The 14,536-nt window shown below is 44.5% G+C and overlaps 1 protein-coding gene across 1 annotated transcript in view; it reads left to right on the forward strand.

Moving 5' to 3' along the window:
* Positions 1-14,536, forward strand: part of LOC124716776 (PHD finger protein rhinoceros) — a 227,976-nt gene that overhangs the window by 147,164 nt on the left and 66,276 nt on the right. The window contains exon 18 of the mRNA XM_047243323.1: positions 10,897-11,181. Within this exon, the coding sequence (XP_047099279.1) occupies positions 10,897-11,181 (285 nt within the window). The remainder of the gene's footprint in view (positions 1-10,896; positions 11,182-14,536) is intronic.

Raw genomic sequence — 14,536 nt, forward strand, 5'->3', positions numbered from 1 at the left:
CTGGATGAATAATTGACCCTTAAAGTCCACGTAGAACGTATAGCAAGGAAAAGTAATTGTATCGCTAATAAAATTATTTATATGGGGTTTAGCAGGAGTTGATATTAGCCGAAGTTGTGGGCTGCAGTACGAGGACAGTGTTGTGGCTGGTGAGGACCCCTGCCGCTACAGTGAGAAAAGTTCGCCGAGCAATACGAGGGGCGTTTGAAAAGTCCGTGCAAAGTCCGAGAGATGGAACCACAGGCGCGTATCGATGTCATGTTTAGTTAGTAACATCTTTGGAAAGAAAGCACACCAAGTTTCAGCCATATTGGACCATTTTTTTGTGTTTGACATTCGTGTGAATCAAAGAAGTCGAGTGATTGTCAAAAAATGGACGAAGAAGAATTTCGTGTGCTGATTAAACATTACTTTATGAAGAGCAAAACGCCTCAGGAGACTAAAGAGAAGCTTATAAACGTTATGGTGACTCTGCATCTTCGATTAGAACAGTTCATAAGTGGTTTCAAAATTTTCAGAGTGGCCATATGGGCACAAGTGATGCTGAACGTTCTGGACGCCCTGTGGAGGTTACAACTCCAGTAATCATTGATAAAATCCATGATATGGTAATGGATGACAGGAGAGTTAAGGTGCGTGAGATTGCTAGTGCTGTGAGTATCTCGAATGAACGGGTGCATAATATTTCGCATAAACATTTGGACATGAGAAAGCTATCCGCAAGATGGGTTCCGCGATTGCTCGCGCTTGAACAAAACCGGGATCGTGTGAAGTGTTGCAAGGATGGTTTGCAGCTGTTCAGGAAGAATCCGCAGGACTTTAAGCGTCGTTTCGTCACTGTGGATGAAACACGGATACATTACTATACTCTTGAGATCAAACAACCATCTAAAGAATGGGTTACCAAGGGAGAATCTGCACCAAAAAAGGCGAAGACCATTCCTTAGGCCGGAAAGGTTATGGCGACTGTCTTTTGGGATTCGCAAGGGAAAAGGGTAAAACTATTTATTACAGGTGCATATCATTCATTGTTACTGGACCGTTTGAAAACCGAGCTGCAAGAAAAACGCCGGCGACTGGACCCCAAAAAAGTCCTTTTCCATCATGACAATGCATCAGCACACACCTCAGCATTTGTGGTTGCAAAATTATTGGAAATAGGCTTCCAACCCGTTTCACATCCCCCTGTTCTCCACACTTGGCTCCTTCGGACTACTTTTTGTACCCCAATTAGAAGAAATGGCTGGCAGGACAAAGATTTTGTACAAACGAGGAGGTGATTGCAGCAACTAATAGCTATTTTGCAGACTTGGATAATTCCCATTATTCGGAAGGGATCAACAAATTAGAACAGCGTTGGACGAAATGTATAAGTCTAAAAGGAGGCTATGTCGAAAAATAAAAAAGGTTTGCCCCAAACACGTAAGTAGTTTTTATTTTTGCACGGACTTTTCAAACGCCCCTCGTACAGCCACGCTGGCGTGGGTGCTTCACCATCGCGCCTGCAGACGTACTGACTGCACTGACGGGAGTACATCTCTTGGAATTACAAGTAAGGAAAAGGGCTGTCGTCTGTTGCATGAAGAAAGTAGCAGTACGGAAAAATACACGAAACTCTTGGGGAAATATTAATAAATAAAGAATTTTAATATTTACTGAAAGGCAGCAGAGGTGAAATTCCTGAGGTACAGGGAAGAAAACGTTTCGGTTTTTTGAGATATAATTGAAAGGCCTGAGGTAGCGCAATTTGAGCCAGTTAGGGGACTGGTCCGCTACCTTTCTGCTAGAGATTCGAAAGGAAGTAGCAGGAAGGCAACGACCAACTGTGACTGTGGTGAAATGGCTGCATGCCCTTTGGGAACGTCCCCTAGCTGAAGATATAGCGAGGACCGCTAGGTAGGATTGAGGGAGAATATCTGTTAACCGTAAAATAGGAGTCAAAGAACGCTTTGAAAGTTTTAATCTTTTAGCCGATGGTCCCTCAGCAAAAACAAGGCATAGCTGCAGTCAAGGAGTACCACAGGCAAGGCGAGGAAGGCCGGTGGGTGAGCCCAAGGATTGAGAAGGAGTCGGTGGCTCGCACTGGAAAATAAGATGCGTACTGACCCAGTGCTATGCGGTCTGTGGGCAGCGAGGTACTCCTGGAGCCGACAGTATGGCCGATCTGGTGCACAGCGTACTTACCGTCCTCAGCGACGGACACGTCATCGACTGTAACCGTAGCACGAGTGTAGTAATAACATGAGTAATGGTAGCACAAGTTTTAATAGTTCTCGCTGTAGGATATTGAAGGTGGTGGTAGTAGCAACGGCGGCTACTAATATTTGTAAAGTAGTAGTAGTAGTAGTAGTAGTAGTAAGTGTTGTTGCTGTATATGTAGTTTTAGTCATAGTTATTGCAATGCTAATAATAATTGAAAGTGACAAAGATAATAGTAAAATAGTTCAAAGAGACTGAACTTAACGAAAACTTCTAGCTCTTTTCCAGTGATAGGAAGGGAAGGCACGGCTGTGAATAGAAATAGATAGCATAAAGAAACGAGTAGCGTACACGTAGCCACCCAAATATTACAGTGATGGCAGGAAGAATACTCGGAAATAAAGAAAAATTAATATGATAAATACTGTAAACTTAGGTCAATATTCAGTGTAGAAAGAAAAAGCACACTAGAAGTTATTGTTATAATTGTTCACAAGCAGTTAAATTTCACTTGTAACAGTCCATTGTCGTTGCCAAGATATTGAACTAGAATGAATAAATAAGTAGAGAAATAAAAACTTGAACTTTAATGCAAGTTCTCGGTTTGCAGACGTGCTGAGAATCTCCGATTACAATATGCTGCCATACAACTGGTACCAGCTTCTAGAAATGCAGGAATGGCTCGTGGTTTCTATACTGGGAACACTGCGAACCTCCTGCCGATGTCCTAACGATTAATAGTGTGCTTCCGGGTGTTCTGCCGAATTGTTGTTTCCATTTCGTGAACAGTTTTTCGACGACCGACCCAGCTGTCTACTTCAGGTGCTGCAAGTTTTTCTGTTATGTGTAACAGACTGCTGCACATAAGAGCAAAACTTGAAGCAAAATTAGATAGCTGGGTCGGTCGTAGAAATATTGTTCACGAAATGGAGAAAGAAACAGATACAAAAAGAAGAGAGAAAATCTTTGTGAGAAATCAAATACAGCCGGTTTTCCTTCTTTCTTTTGTATTTTTTCCTTTTTGCGTCCGTTTTACGAGGGCTGTTCAATAAAGAATGATCATAATTTTTTATGCTCATATTTTCTCATGCTAAAATTTAATTTTATGATATTCTGTTAGTTTAACGTGCAAAAAACACGCCGTAGTAGTTTCATTGTTGGGATTCCTGGTTCCCTCCTGTGAGAGGCAGGCAAGGTCAGACATATTCAGTATCGCCTACCGCTGCAATGGAGGTAATACGCGAGGAACAATTTGCGACTCTGAAATTCTGCTTTCGCCTCAACAAATCTTCAGTTGAGGCCTATACTATGTTACAGGAGGCCCATGGAGAGTCTGTTCTTCCGTAGAGCACAGCTCGAAGGTAGTTCAATATGTTTAAAGAGGGGAGACATTCAATTTCAAAGTTATTGCTCTTACGGAAGAAAACATCGCCACTGCTGCTGTCATAGTGAGAGAGGATCGATGAATTACCTTAAGATCACTTTCTGAAATACTGAACATTTCATTTCGTGCCACCCACATGTTGGTGACAGAGAAATTACTCATGACACGTGTTTGTGCGCGATGGGTTCCAAGACTGCCGATTCCCGAACAAAAAGACATTCGCGTGCAGGTCTGCATGCAATTAAAGTTCATGTTAGAGGAAGATCCGGAGTTTCTTTCAAATGTGATCACTGCTGAAGAAACTTGACTACATGATTTTGATCGTGAGAGCAAACAGCAAAGCTCAGTGTGGAAATCTTCATCACCAACCTCAAAAAGAACAAGAGTGGTTGCTTCTGCTGCGAAAGTTATGGTCATCTCATTCTTTGATATTCATGGAACGGTTTATCAGCATGTTATACCTACACACACATCAGCAACTGGACAGTACTAAAGGGATGTCCTGAGAACATTGCGCGGCCGCATGTTGTCAATGTTGTTGCTGAATATCTTGCAAAAAAATCAACGTGAAGTGCATCCCTCACCTCCCCATAGTCCGGATTTAGCCCCATGTGACTCTTTTCTACTCCCTAACATGAAGAAACGCCGTCATTGGAGGCCTTATCAATCATCAAAAGCAGTGGTGAAGGCTGCGGACGCGATTTTGAAGGACCTCTCAAAAAATGGTATCCAGCATGGGACAAGTGCATCACATTCATGGAAGACTATTTTGAGAAAGACCATTAAAATTGTGAGGATGAGTAAAGATATGTTGTGAAAATTATAGATCCAAAGCCATTGAGCATGCGAAACCCAACTCGCATTTTTCTCATGACACATCCTGAAAACCGTGGGTCAAGGCAGTTAGGTAGATGACATTTCTTGACTGCTAAAAATAAGTTGACCTAGTAATCACACCTACACTTTGTATCGAAAATATGATCGTGTGATTTCTTGGTGCGGCCGATGTAACATGTTGAGTGGAGAGTCATCGGTAGATATAGAAGTTACTTCGAATGTGCCCCAGGGGGTGTTGAGACTTTTGCTGTTCATGTTGTATATTAATGACCTTGCAGAAAATATTAATAGAAACTTAACAACTTTGGCAGATAATGCTGTTATCTGTAGCGAAATACTGTCTGAAAAAAGCCGTGTTAATGCCTAATCTGATAGTGATAAGATTTCAGAGGATGCAAAGGTTGGCAACTTACTTTAAATGCACTGCCGGAAAAAATGCAACTCCCTCAAGGACTATGTTTAATGGCAGCAGGCTATAAAATATATGCATACTGAGGGGTTATGTGATCAATTTATCGCTTCATCGGCGATCCAGTGCCGCTCTGGAGGCCTGTCTATGCATCCTCTCTGTTGACTATGCAGGCAATGACACTGCTGAGTTTTAGAGGAGGACATTCATTCTAGGCACACCCATGCCCCGCCGACAAGGGCGTTCTCCTGTTGAAAAGCTTCAGCAATTTGAACGAGGTTACATTGTGGGCCTGTGGGAAGCTGGATGGACGTATTGGCAGACTGCACAGTGTACTGTGATGTGTCGATGCTTCCAATAGCGCACTGTGGAATATTCCCACTTGTGGAGACCAGGTTCTGGACGTCTGCGTTGTACAGGCGCACGTCAAGATCAGCGGTGGCCGACCGAACATCATCCAGGAACGACACCTGTGCTCATGATGCACCTGCTGTGTGATCAGGGACCATTGACAACAGTCTACTTGCAGCAAGGTTAACATCACTTGTGCCTTTGGCTACCACCGACACCACGACATCGCCGAGGATAGCTACTCTGACGTCGTGAAAGAGTTCCGCGGAGAATGGAATGGCGTTGAGTTGGTTGAGTTGTCTTCAGTGGTGAGAGTAGGTTCTTTACGTATGGCGTAAACATGGCGAGCGGCCCTTTCTAGAGTGCTTTCGCACACGACACACAGGTCCAAGCCCAGGCTTCACGGTGTGGAGGGCCATAGTTAGTTAGTTAGTTAGTTACGTGTTCCATTGATCTATAGCACGGAAAAACCGTTATGATGTGGAACGTGTCAAATACACGAGAAATGCGCACAGGAAACAAGGTGGTTTTTTTTTTACATTATAGTGTTATACCTAAATATTTCTATTATCTATCCAATTCCCTTAAATGGCACAAAATGCATATATTATATCTCCAGATATATTTACTCATATTCAAGATTCATCTATGGTATAGAAGGAGTTGTCAACGAGTTACGATTTCAATTTGATTTTGAAACTATTACTGCTGTCAGTCAGACATTTTATTTCATCTGGTAATTTATCAAAAAGTTTTATAGCAGCATATTTTACCCCTTTCTGTAGCAAAGATAGGTTAAGTAAAGGACAGTGTAGGTCTTTCTTTTTTCTGGTATTGTAATCATGAATGTAGCTGTTGATTTTAAACTGGTCCATGTTGTTGAGAAAGAATTTCATTACTGAGTAAATGTACTGTGCAGTAGTTGTAAGAATTCCTAACCTTTTAAACAGATGTCTTCAAGATGTGCGACTATGAACCCCAAACATTATTCTAACTACTTTCATTTGAGCAGTGAATACCTTTTGCCTAAGTGTTGAGTTGCCCCAGAATATTATTCTGTATGACATCAGAGAGTGGAAGTATGAAAAGTATGTTAGGTTACTAATTTCTACATCCTCAAAACTGGCAATTATTCTGATTGCAAAAGTTGCTGAACCTAGTCGCTTTAGGAGACCCAAAATATGAATTTTCCAATTAAGATTCTCATCTATATGTACACCCAAAAACTTAGTATGCTCTACCCTGGCTACTGACTTCTTTTGACGTGTTATGTTTATTGAAGGAATCACACTTTTTGCAGCAGAAAACTGTATGTACGGTGTTTTTTCAAAGTTCAGATCAAGCTCATTCGCAGAAAACCAATTAATAACTTTTTCAACTACCTTATTTGTATCATTTTCTATCGGACTTTCGTTTACTGGATTAATAATTATGCTTGTATCATCAGCAAACAGTGTGAGTTGAGCATCTTGTTTCACTTATATCAAGAACAGGAGGGGACCCATGATCGAACCAACTCAAGGTAACATTTTTTGTTCTGCAAGGTAAAGCAACCAATGTCCGCTACAATGCGCCGACTGTTACCCCCATGCTACTGCCATTTCTTCGACACGAAGATGATGTCCTTTTTCAGCACTACAGTGTTCGCCCACATACGCAAGGTGCTATTCATGCTGTACAACAACTGCCCTGGCCACAGGATCACCAGATATCTCGCCAGTTGAACACTTATGGGACATCATGAAGCGGGAACTTACCCGCTCTCCAGAGCCTGCCGAATTGCAGCAAAAGGCGCAAGATGCTTAGGACAGTCTATCGCAGGATGGCATTCGGCACCTTTATGATGCGGGAATAGACGCCTGCATTACCACCAGAGGGTACTACACAGTGTATTGGCTGTTGGGGCACCTTTTACTGTCACACAGATTTTTCATTTGGTCTGAATCTCTTATCGTATACTCCTACAACGATGAACTGCCTGTCACCTCAGTTGTCAGTAAAATTTCCCTTCCCTTGACGGTTTTGTGTGTTTTTTCCGGTAGTGTTTTAGAAATGTAAAACTGTGCCGTCTACAAAACGAAAAAATCATATTATCCCGTGGATTCAGTAGCACAGAGTTGCATCAAAGCACAATAGAGCGAGGCAGAGATAGGGATCCCAAAACGTGGCCCAGCCATTGTGTTAATTTCCATTCACTGTAAGCAGCGAAAGCTGAAAATCGTGTAGGGCTTTGGATCTATAATTTTGACAACATATTGAAATCTTGGCACGCAGGACAGAGCGGATCAGGTTATGGTTGTGGAAAGGGGCCGAGATCTGTTACTGTTAGTTGCACAAAACACACAAATTTATTTTCCTAAAAGCAGTTAATCACACAAGCCCTTAAAAGGATTCAAAAACAATACGGCTGAAGGTTCTAACACAAGTTATTAAAATTGCCTTAAGGAACACACACGGCTGAAGGCCTGAGTTACAAAATTTTTTTACGTAAATACTCGGCTGAAGGCCACTCTAGACATAGAAGAACTGAGGCTTAAGCCCTGAATAACAAGAATTTCCAATAGAGAAGAAACTTGAAAAAGTTTTAAAGGTGAAATTTCAAATTTTAGTTTAAGACGGCTGAAGGTCTTATCTTAAAAATATTTGACATAAAAGCTCGGCTGAAGGCCACGTACTGAACATAGAACAACTCAAGGCTTAAGGCCTGGTTCATAAGGATTTCCTATAGAGCAAAATCCCCCATTCCTTTTTTTAAAAAAAGGGGTTTAAGCAAGAATCTTACAAGTTTTAATTTAAGACGGCTGAAGGTCTTATCTTAAAATATTCCACATAAGGTTCGGATGAAGGCCATGCACAGTACTTAATACTGAAAGAAAATCACCATCTAGAAACAACAGAACAGTGGTGCTCATAAGTGTTCCAAGGGTCGGCCTGAGGAGGTAACTCTAACGTCCGGTTAGGTAAGACAGGCAGCCAAACGTAAGATTAAATAATCGAATGGGAACCTGACCCAGGGACGGCTGAGGGACCGACCAACAACCTAATCAACTCCCTTCCGGCCGACCAACGGCACGATAACGGAAACTGTCAGTGAGGACGAAGGTACCAGCAGCACTACGTCTTCAAATATTGGCGTATAAATACAGGCAAGGCACAATAACCCCTGAAGAATATGAACACCAAGGGCCGTCGAACAACACGCCGTGCCGGACGGCATCAACCCGGCTAGGAAAAAGACACTGCGGAACACTGCGCTAATGCCCTCGCCGCGGAGACTTCCTCGCTTCTCTGTCCCAACCGACCGACTTCCTACTGCAGTACGCAGACAGCATTAATGTAACTGCTCAGTCGAAATCACATAAGCTAGACACAGTTCCACGAAAACACTTCCACAAGAGCTCGAACAATCCTAAAAGCAATCACCGTGGAACAACAAGGACGAATCACAAGTCGACACACACAGTTAACCCACAGCCGACCGACGACCAAGTGGATATGTGATGTTACTTCAGTGATTAAAACCTCGAGAGCTAGGAAATATGAGCCCACTTAAGTATGACGTTGCACCCACCTCTATGCGTGCTCTGATTCGTTCAGGAAGAATGTAATAATGCCGTTGCATCCTTTCATTAGGCGAGCTGATCCACAACTGTTGAAGCTCGGCTTTCGTATGCTGCATACTGGCACTGGGACGGAGTTGATGTCCCAACTGCTCCCACATACGTTACAACGGGGGTAGATCTGGGATCGCGCTGGCCACCGAGGTACCTCAACATCTCTTAGGCCGTTGATACGTTATGATACTGTCGCATGACAGGCAACACGTGACAACGCGAGATGTTGGTGATGTGGCGTTTTGCCGTCAGAGTTCCCTCAGCCCCTGCCAGCCGTGACTTGAAATCGTACTCATTGGCCTCCACACCGTGACGCCATTGGTGACGCAGCTATTCCTCTCTGAGATATCGGAAAAACGGGAGCTCTCCTCAGGTCGCCACCATATTCGTCAACGATGGTCGTCCACTGTAGTGGTCCCGAGTTCGAGTCTCGGTCGGGCACACAGTTTTAATCTGCCAGGAAGTTTCATATCAGCGCACACTCCGCTGCAGAGTGAAAATCTCATTCTGGAAACATCCCCCAGGCTGTGGCTAAGCCATGTCTCCGCAATATCCTTTCTTTCAGGAGTGCTAGTTCTGCAAGGTTCGCAGGAGAGCTTCTGTAAAGTTTGGAAGGTAGGAGACGAGGTACTGGCAGAAGTAAAGCTGTGAGTACCGGGCGTGAGTCGTGCTTCGGTAGCTCAGTTGGTAGAGCACTTGCCCGTGAAGGGCAAAGGTCCCGAGTTCGAGTCTCGGTCGGGCACACAGTTTTAATCTGCCAGGAAGTTTCATATCAGCGCACACTCCGCTGCAGAGTGAAAATCTCATTCAGTTCAACCAGTTCCCGTGAGTGGCGCCGTCACAGCATGTCTTCAAGACGGCTGCTACACTTGACGTTCGTCAAAAGCACCGTGCTGTCACAGAATTCCTGTACTGTGAAAACGAGACAGTGGGAAACATCCACAAGAGGTTGAAAAAGGTGTATGGAGATGCTGCTGTCGATCGCAATACAGTTAGTCGGTGGGCAATCAGGCTACGTGATGAAAGCGGGCACGGCAATATTGAGGATTGTCCTCGCAGCGGCAGGCCTCGTACTGCACACACTCCACACAATGTGCAGAGAGTTAACGAATTGGTGACTGCTGATAGATGCTTCACAGTGAACGAATTGTCACGCTACGTTGGGATAGGGGAAGGAAGTGTTTGCAGAATACTGATAGTGTTGACGTTAAAAAAGGTTTGTGCCATGTGGGTTCCCAGGATGTTGTCAGTGGCTCCATCATTTTTCACCAGAGATGAAGAGGTAATCAATGGAGTGGCATCATGCAAATTCACCCAAGAAAAAAAAAAAATCAAAACCACACCTTCTGCTGGAAAAGTTATGGCTACGGTGTTTTTCGATTCCGAAGGACTCTTGCTTGTGGACATCATACCAAGTGGATCCACCATAAATTCTGATGCTTATGTGACGACACCGAAGAAACTTCCAGCTCGACTGAGTCGTGTTCGACCACATCAGCAAAAGCAGGATGTTTTATTGTTGCACAACAATGCACGGTCACATGTCAGTCAAAAAACCATAGAAGCGATCACAAAACTCGGACGGACAACACTGAAACACCCGCCTTACAGTCCTGACCTGGCTCCATGTGACTATCATATCTTTGGGAAACTGAAAGTCTCTCTTCGTGGAACAAGGTTTGAAGATGATGACTCCCTTGTGCACACTACCAAACAGTGGCTCCGACAGGTTGGTCCAGAATTTTACCGTGCTGGTAGACAGGTGCTGGCTCCAAGATGGCGTAAGGCAGTTGAGAGGGATGGAAATTATGGCGAGAAATGAAAATATTGTTCCTAAAGGATGTATCTACACGCTGTAAAACTTTCAAACATGTAGAACAAAAGATGGATTTTTTAAAAAAAAGTAGTGTGCATTTCTTTTGGAGTGACCCTCGTACATTGACATCTGACCGTGTCCTCTGGGTGTTCCACTGTTTTGGTGAAGCATTGTATTTTTTGGGGTGGCTCGTCACCCAGTTCCTTAACTACGAGCCACCCTCGAAATTGTACGGCCACCTCCGCCGCCACGGTGTTTGGCTGACAGAGGGCGCGCTTTGCAGCAGGACGCCATCCGGGAGGTCGTGGTTCGAGTTCGCGGAGCAGGGCGCCGGCCTGCAGAGCCCGCGCGAGGGCCGCAAGCCGTCGCTGTCCGCGTCGTCGCCGTCGCCGCCGCCGCCGCCGCTGCCGCCGCGCGCCAACCCGCCGCCCCCGCCGCCGCCGCCCCCGCAGCCCGCCGCCCCCGCAGCGCGCCAGTGGATCAACTTCGAGGAGATCCCCGAGAAGCGCAAGCCGGCGCGCCGCATCCAGACGCTGCCCGCGTCGACGGCGGGGCCGCCCGTCGTATACAGGTGCGTGACCCGGCCGTGCTGCTGTCTCCCGGGTCGTATCACAACCCAGCGCTGTCTCACCATTCTGGCACACGTGGAAATTAAAGTTACAGTATCAGCCAGGATAGCGAATAACGAAATTTTACTCAAAGAACGCATACCTTTGTGCTTCTTCTACCTTTTCCTTTTTTTTCCTGCCTCATCCTGCGTCTACACAGGATCGGCATCAGTAATCAAAGAATACTCTGCAACAAAACACTATTCAACACTCTTAATGAGCTATAAAACAACACACAATAAAAAACATACACGCGAACAGAATGAAAATTCACCGGAACAAATTCAAATTTCGCGGCTGCCAGTCGAAAACAAAACGGTCGTATAAATGACTGTCACGATTGCATCAAAAACGTAAATTTTGCAGCGAACTACAGCGATTGAACAAGACCCGAAATTCACCAACGATCAGAAGAGAAGGCATGTAAACGCTCTTAAAATACGCAACGTTTTCTAACAAATAGCAAACCACTCCAAACAGAGTGCGATCCATATAAACCTCAACTACTTTAATGAGCCGGCCAGAGTGGCCGAGCGGTTCTAGGCGCTACAGTCTGGAACCGCGCGACCGCTACGGTCGCAGGTTCGAATCCTGCCTTGGGCATGGATGTGTGTGATGTCCTTAGGTTAGGTGTAAGTAGTTCTAAGTTCTAGGGGACTGTTGACCTGAGAAGTTAAGTCCCATAGTGCTCAGAGCCATTTGAACCATTTTTACTTTAATGAGTCGTAACATTTGACCCAATAACGCGATAAAATCTACAGTTTTGGGATATGGTAATATGTCGCTGGGAGGTGACACACTGTACAAACTTACATACATACGAAGTTCTCACAGTAAATGTTGGAAGTACCCTCCACCAGCATCGATGCAGAACTGTATTCGTCTCATCATATTCCGCGACAGTCTGTGAAGCAAAATTTTGTACATGGCTGCACGTTCAGAGACGGTAAATAGTCACAATTAAAAGAAAACAGCCCTCGATCACTAATTATTAACGAATTAACCGGGTTTCGACACTGCTAGGAGTGTCTTCCTCAGAATTCACACCAAAGAATGGTCTGTAACATGGTCACAGAATTATGACTAAAAACGTATGATACAAATTATAAGTACGGAATAATCGTGAAAGACCGGCAGTACTTATATGTCATTTATTATTTTATAATTTGTATCATACGGTTTTACTCATAATTCTGTGACCATGTTATAGACCATTGTTTGGTGTAAATTCTGAGAAAGACACTCCTAGCAGTATCGAAACCCGGTTATTTCCTTAAAAATTAGTGACCGAGGGCTGCTTTCTTTTAATTGTAATTGTTCTGTGAAGCGTATCCTCGACAGTGTTGCTTATATCGTGTGTAATGGCCTCACGGAGTTTTGCAGTTGTCCGTGCTAACACTGGAAGCCGACACTGTGCATCACACTCCAACCTTTTCATCAGGCAGCGGTGTTTCGTGCATGATATGGGCATTTACGCCAACCCAATATCTGTTGTTTGGTGCGTTGATGTAACTTGACACGTATACAGTCATCCTTATCATTCAGTTCACTGACGAGGAAGAAATCCCAACACCAAAAAATTATTAATGTAAAGTAATGAAATTTCGAGAATACATTTGTCTAGGTAAAATACTTAAGTGATAAACATTGCAAGATCACAGGTAAATGTAAGCGTGAGATAAGTCACTGCAAACGTGAAATTCTGGTGCATTAATAACCGGTGTGGCCGCCAGAATGTCGAATGCAAGGATGCAAACGTACATGCATTATGCTGAACAGGTGCCAGATGTCACTTCGTGGGATTGATTGAGTTCCATGCCTGTTGCGCTTGGCCGATCAACGCAGGGACGGTTACTGCTACTTGCGGATGGCGCTGGAGTTATCGTCCTATGGTGTCCCAATCTGCTCCCCTGGAGACAGATCTGGTGATCGAACAGGCCAAGGCAACATGTCGACACTCTCTATAGCATGTTGGGTTACAACAACAGTATACTGTGGTGCCAACAGCTGCTGCAAATGCAGTACGATGCGCCACAGCCATACACCGAACACGGCGGCCTTCCCTCTGGGTAGTGCCACGTCGCCGTCCGGAGCCCTGGCTTCTTGCTACCGTGCATTCTCGTGACTACCGCTGCATCCAATCATGTACAGTCTTCCTGCAGCACTGCAGAAGCAACGTCCAGCTTCTCGTAGCCCTATTACACAACCTCGTTCAGATTTCGTGATGAGTCGATAGTGACGTCTGTGTCGCATTAAAAGCATTCTTGATTAGCTTCAGCTCACCACGTCCAATCTCAAAGGTAACCAGCGCCCACGACCGTGACAGCGTGTATTTAAAGCAAACCAGAGCTGAGTCCTCATAGGGATGCCACTAGCGCCACACTTATGTGACTGGCGCCAAACCTGAATAGACATCGTCTTTCAGATGCAGACACACGCCTCCCAAATTTCGCGTATGTCGCACGACTCCTTGGTGTTACGATTCTACATCTACATCTACATCTACATCCATACTCCGCAAGCCACCTGACGGTGTGCGGCGGAGGGTACTTTGAGTACCTCTATCGGTTCTCCCTTCTATTCCAGTCTCTTACTGTTCGTGGAAAGAAAGATTGTCAGTATGCCTTTGTGTGGGCTCTAATCTCTCTGATTTTATCCTCATGGTCTCTTCGCGAGACTTCCGTTGTTCTTTTTTTAGACACAAATCAATAATCTCAAACAGAGGACCATTCGCACCTGCTTCGTAATGACAATACTCCATAGGTTCAGCCTGTAAATTCAGTGACCTAATCTAGAATAATGGTTTACCAGGTTTTTTTTTCACCTGTGGAACGAAATACTATTTCCTTTCGCCTATCTTTCGTCACAGCCAAACGCTTCACAATATTTCACCATTGTAATAAAGAAACATCTACTAAAAATGTTGGGTTGGCGAGTAAGTTCGTAGCGTTTTTCTTTTGCATCTCCGTATTCCAGTTGCTGTGTTTTTACTTATCGACTGTCATTTCTTATTTGTAGTTCACTGTTGTTATTTGAATTTACATACTGTCATTTTCTCAAAAATGGTTCAAATGGCTCTGAGCACTATGGGACTTAACTTCTGAGGTCATCAGTCCCCTAGAACTTATAACTACTTAAACCTAACTAACCTAAGGACATCACACACATCCATGCCCGAGGCAGGATTCGAACCTACGACCGTAGCGGTCGCGCTGTTCCAGATTGTAGGGCCTAGAACCGCTCGACTACTCCGGCCGGCTCATTTTCTCATTTCGAGATAGTGAGTGCAGCTTTGGATGCCAGGAAATGGAGTGTCAA

The sequence above is a fragment of the Schistocerca piceifrons genome, chromosome 9, assembly GCF_021461385.2.
Source record: "Schistocerca piceifrons isolate TAMUIC-IGC-003096 chromosome 9, iqSchPice1.1, whole genome shotgun sequence".
Classification (NCBI taxonomy): Eukaryota; Metazoa; Arthropoda; class Insecta; order Orthoptera; family Acrididae; genus Schistocerca; species Schistocerca piceifrons.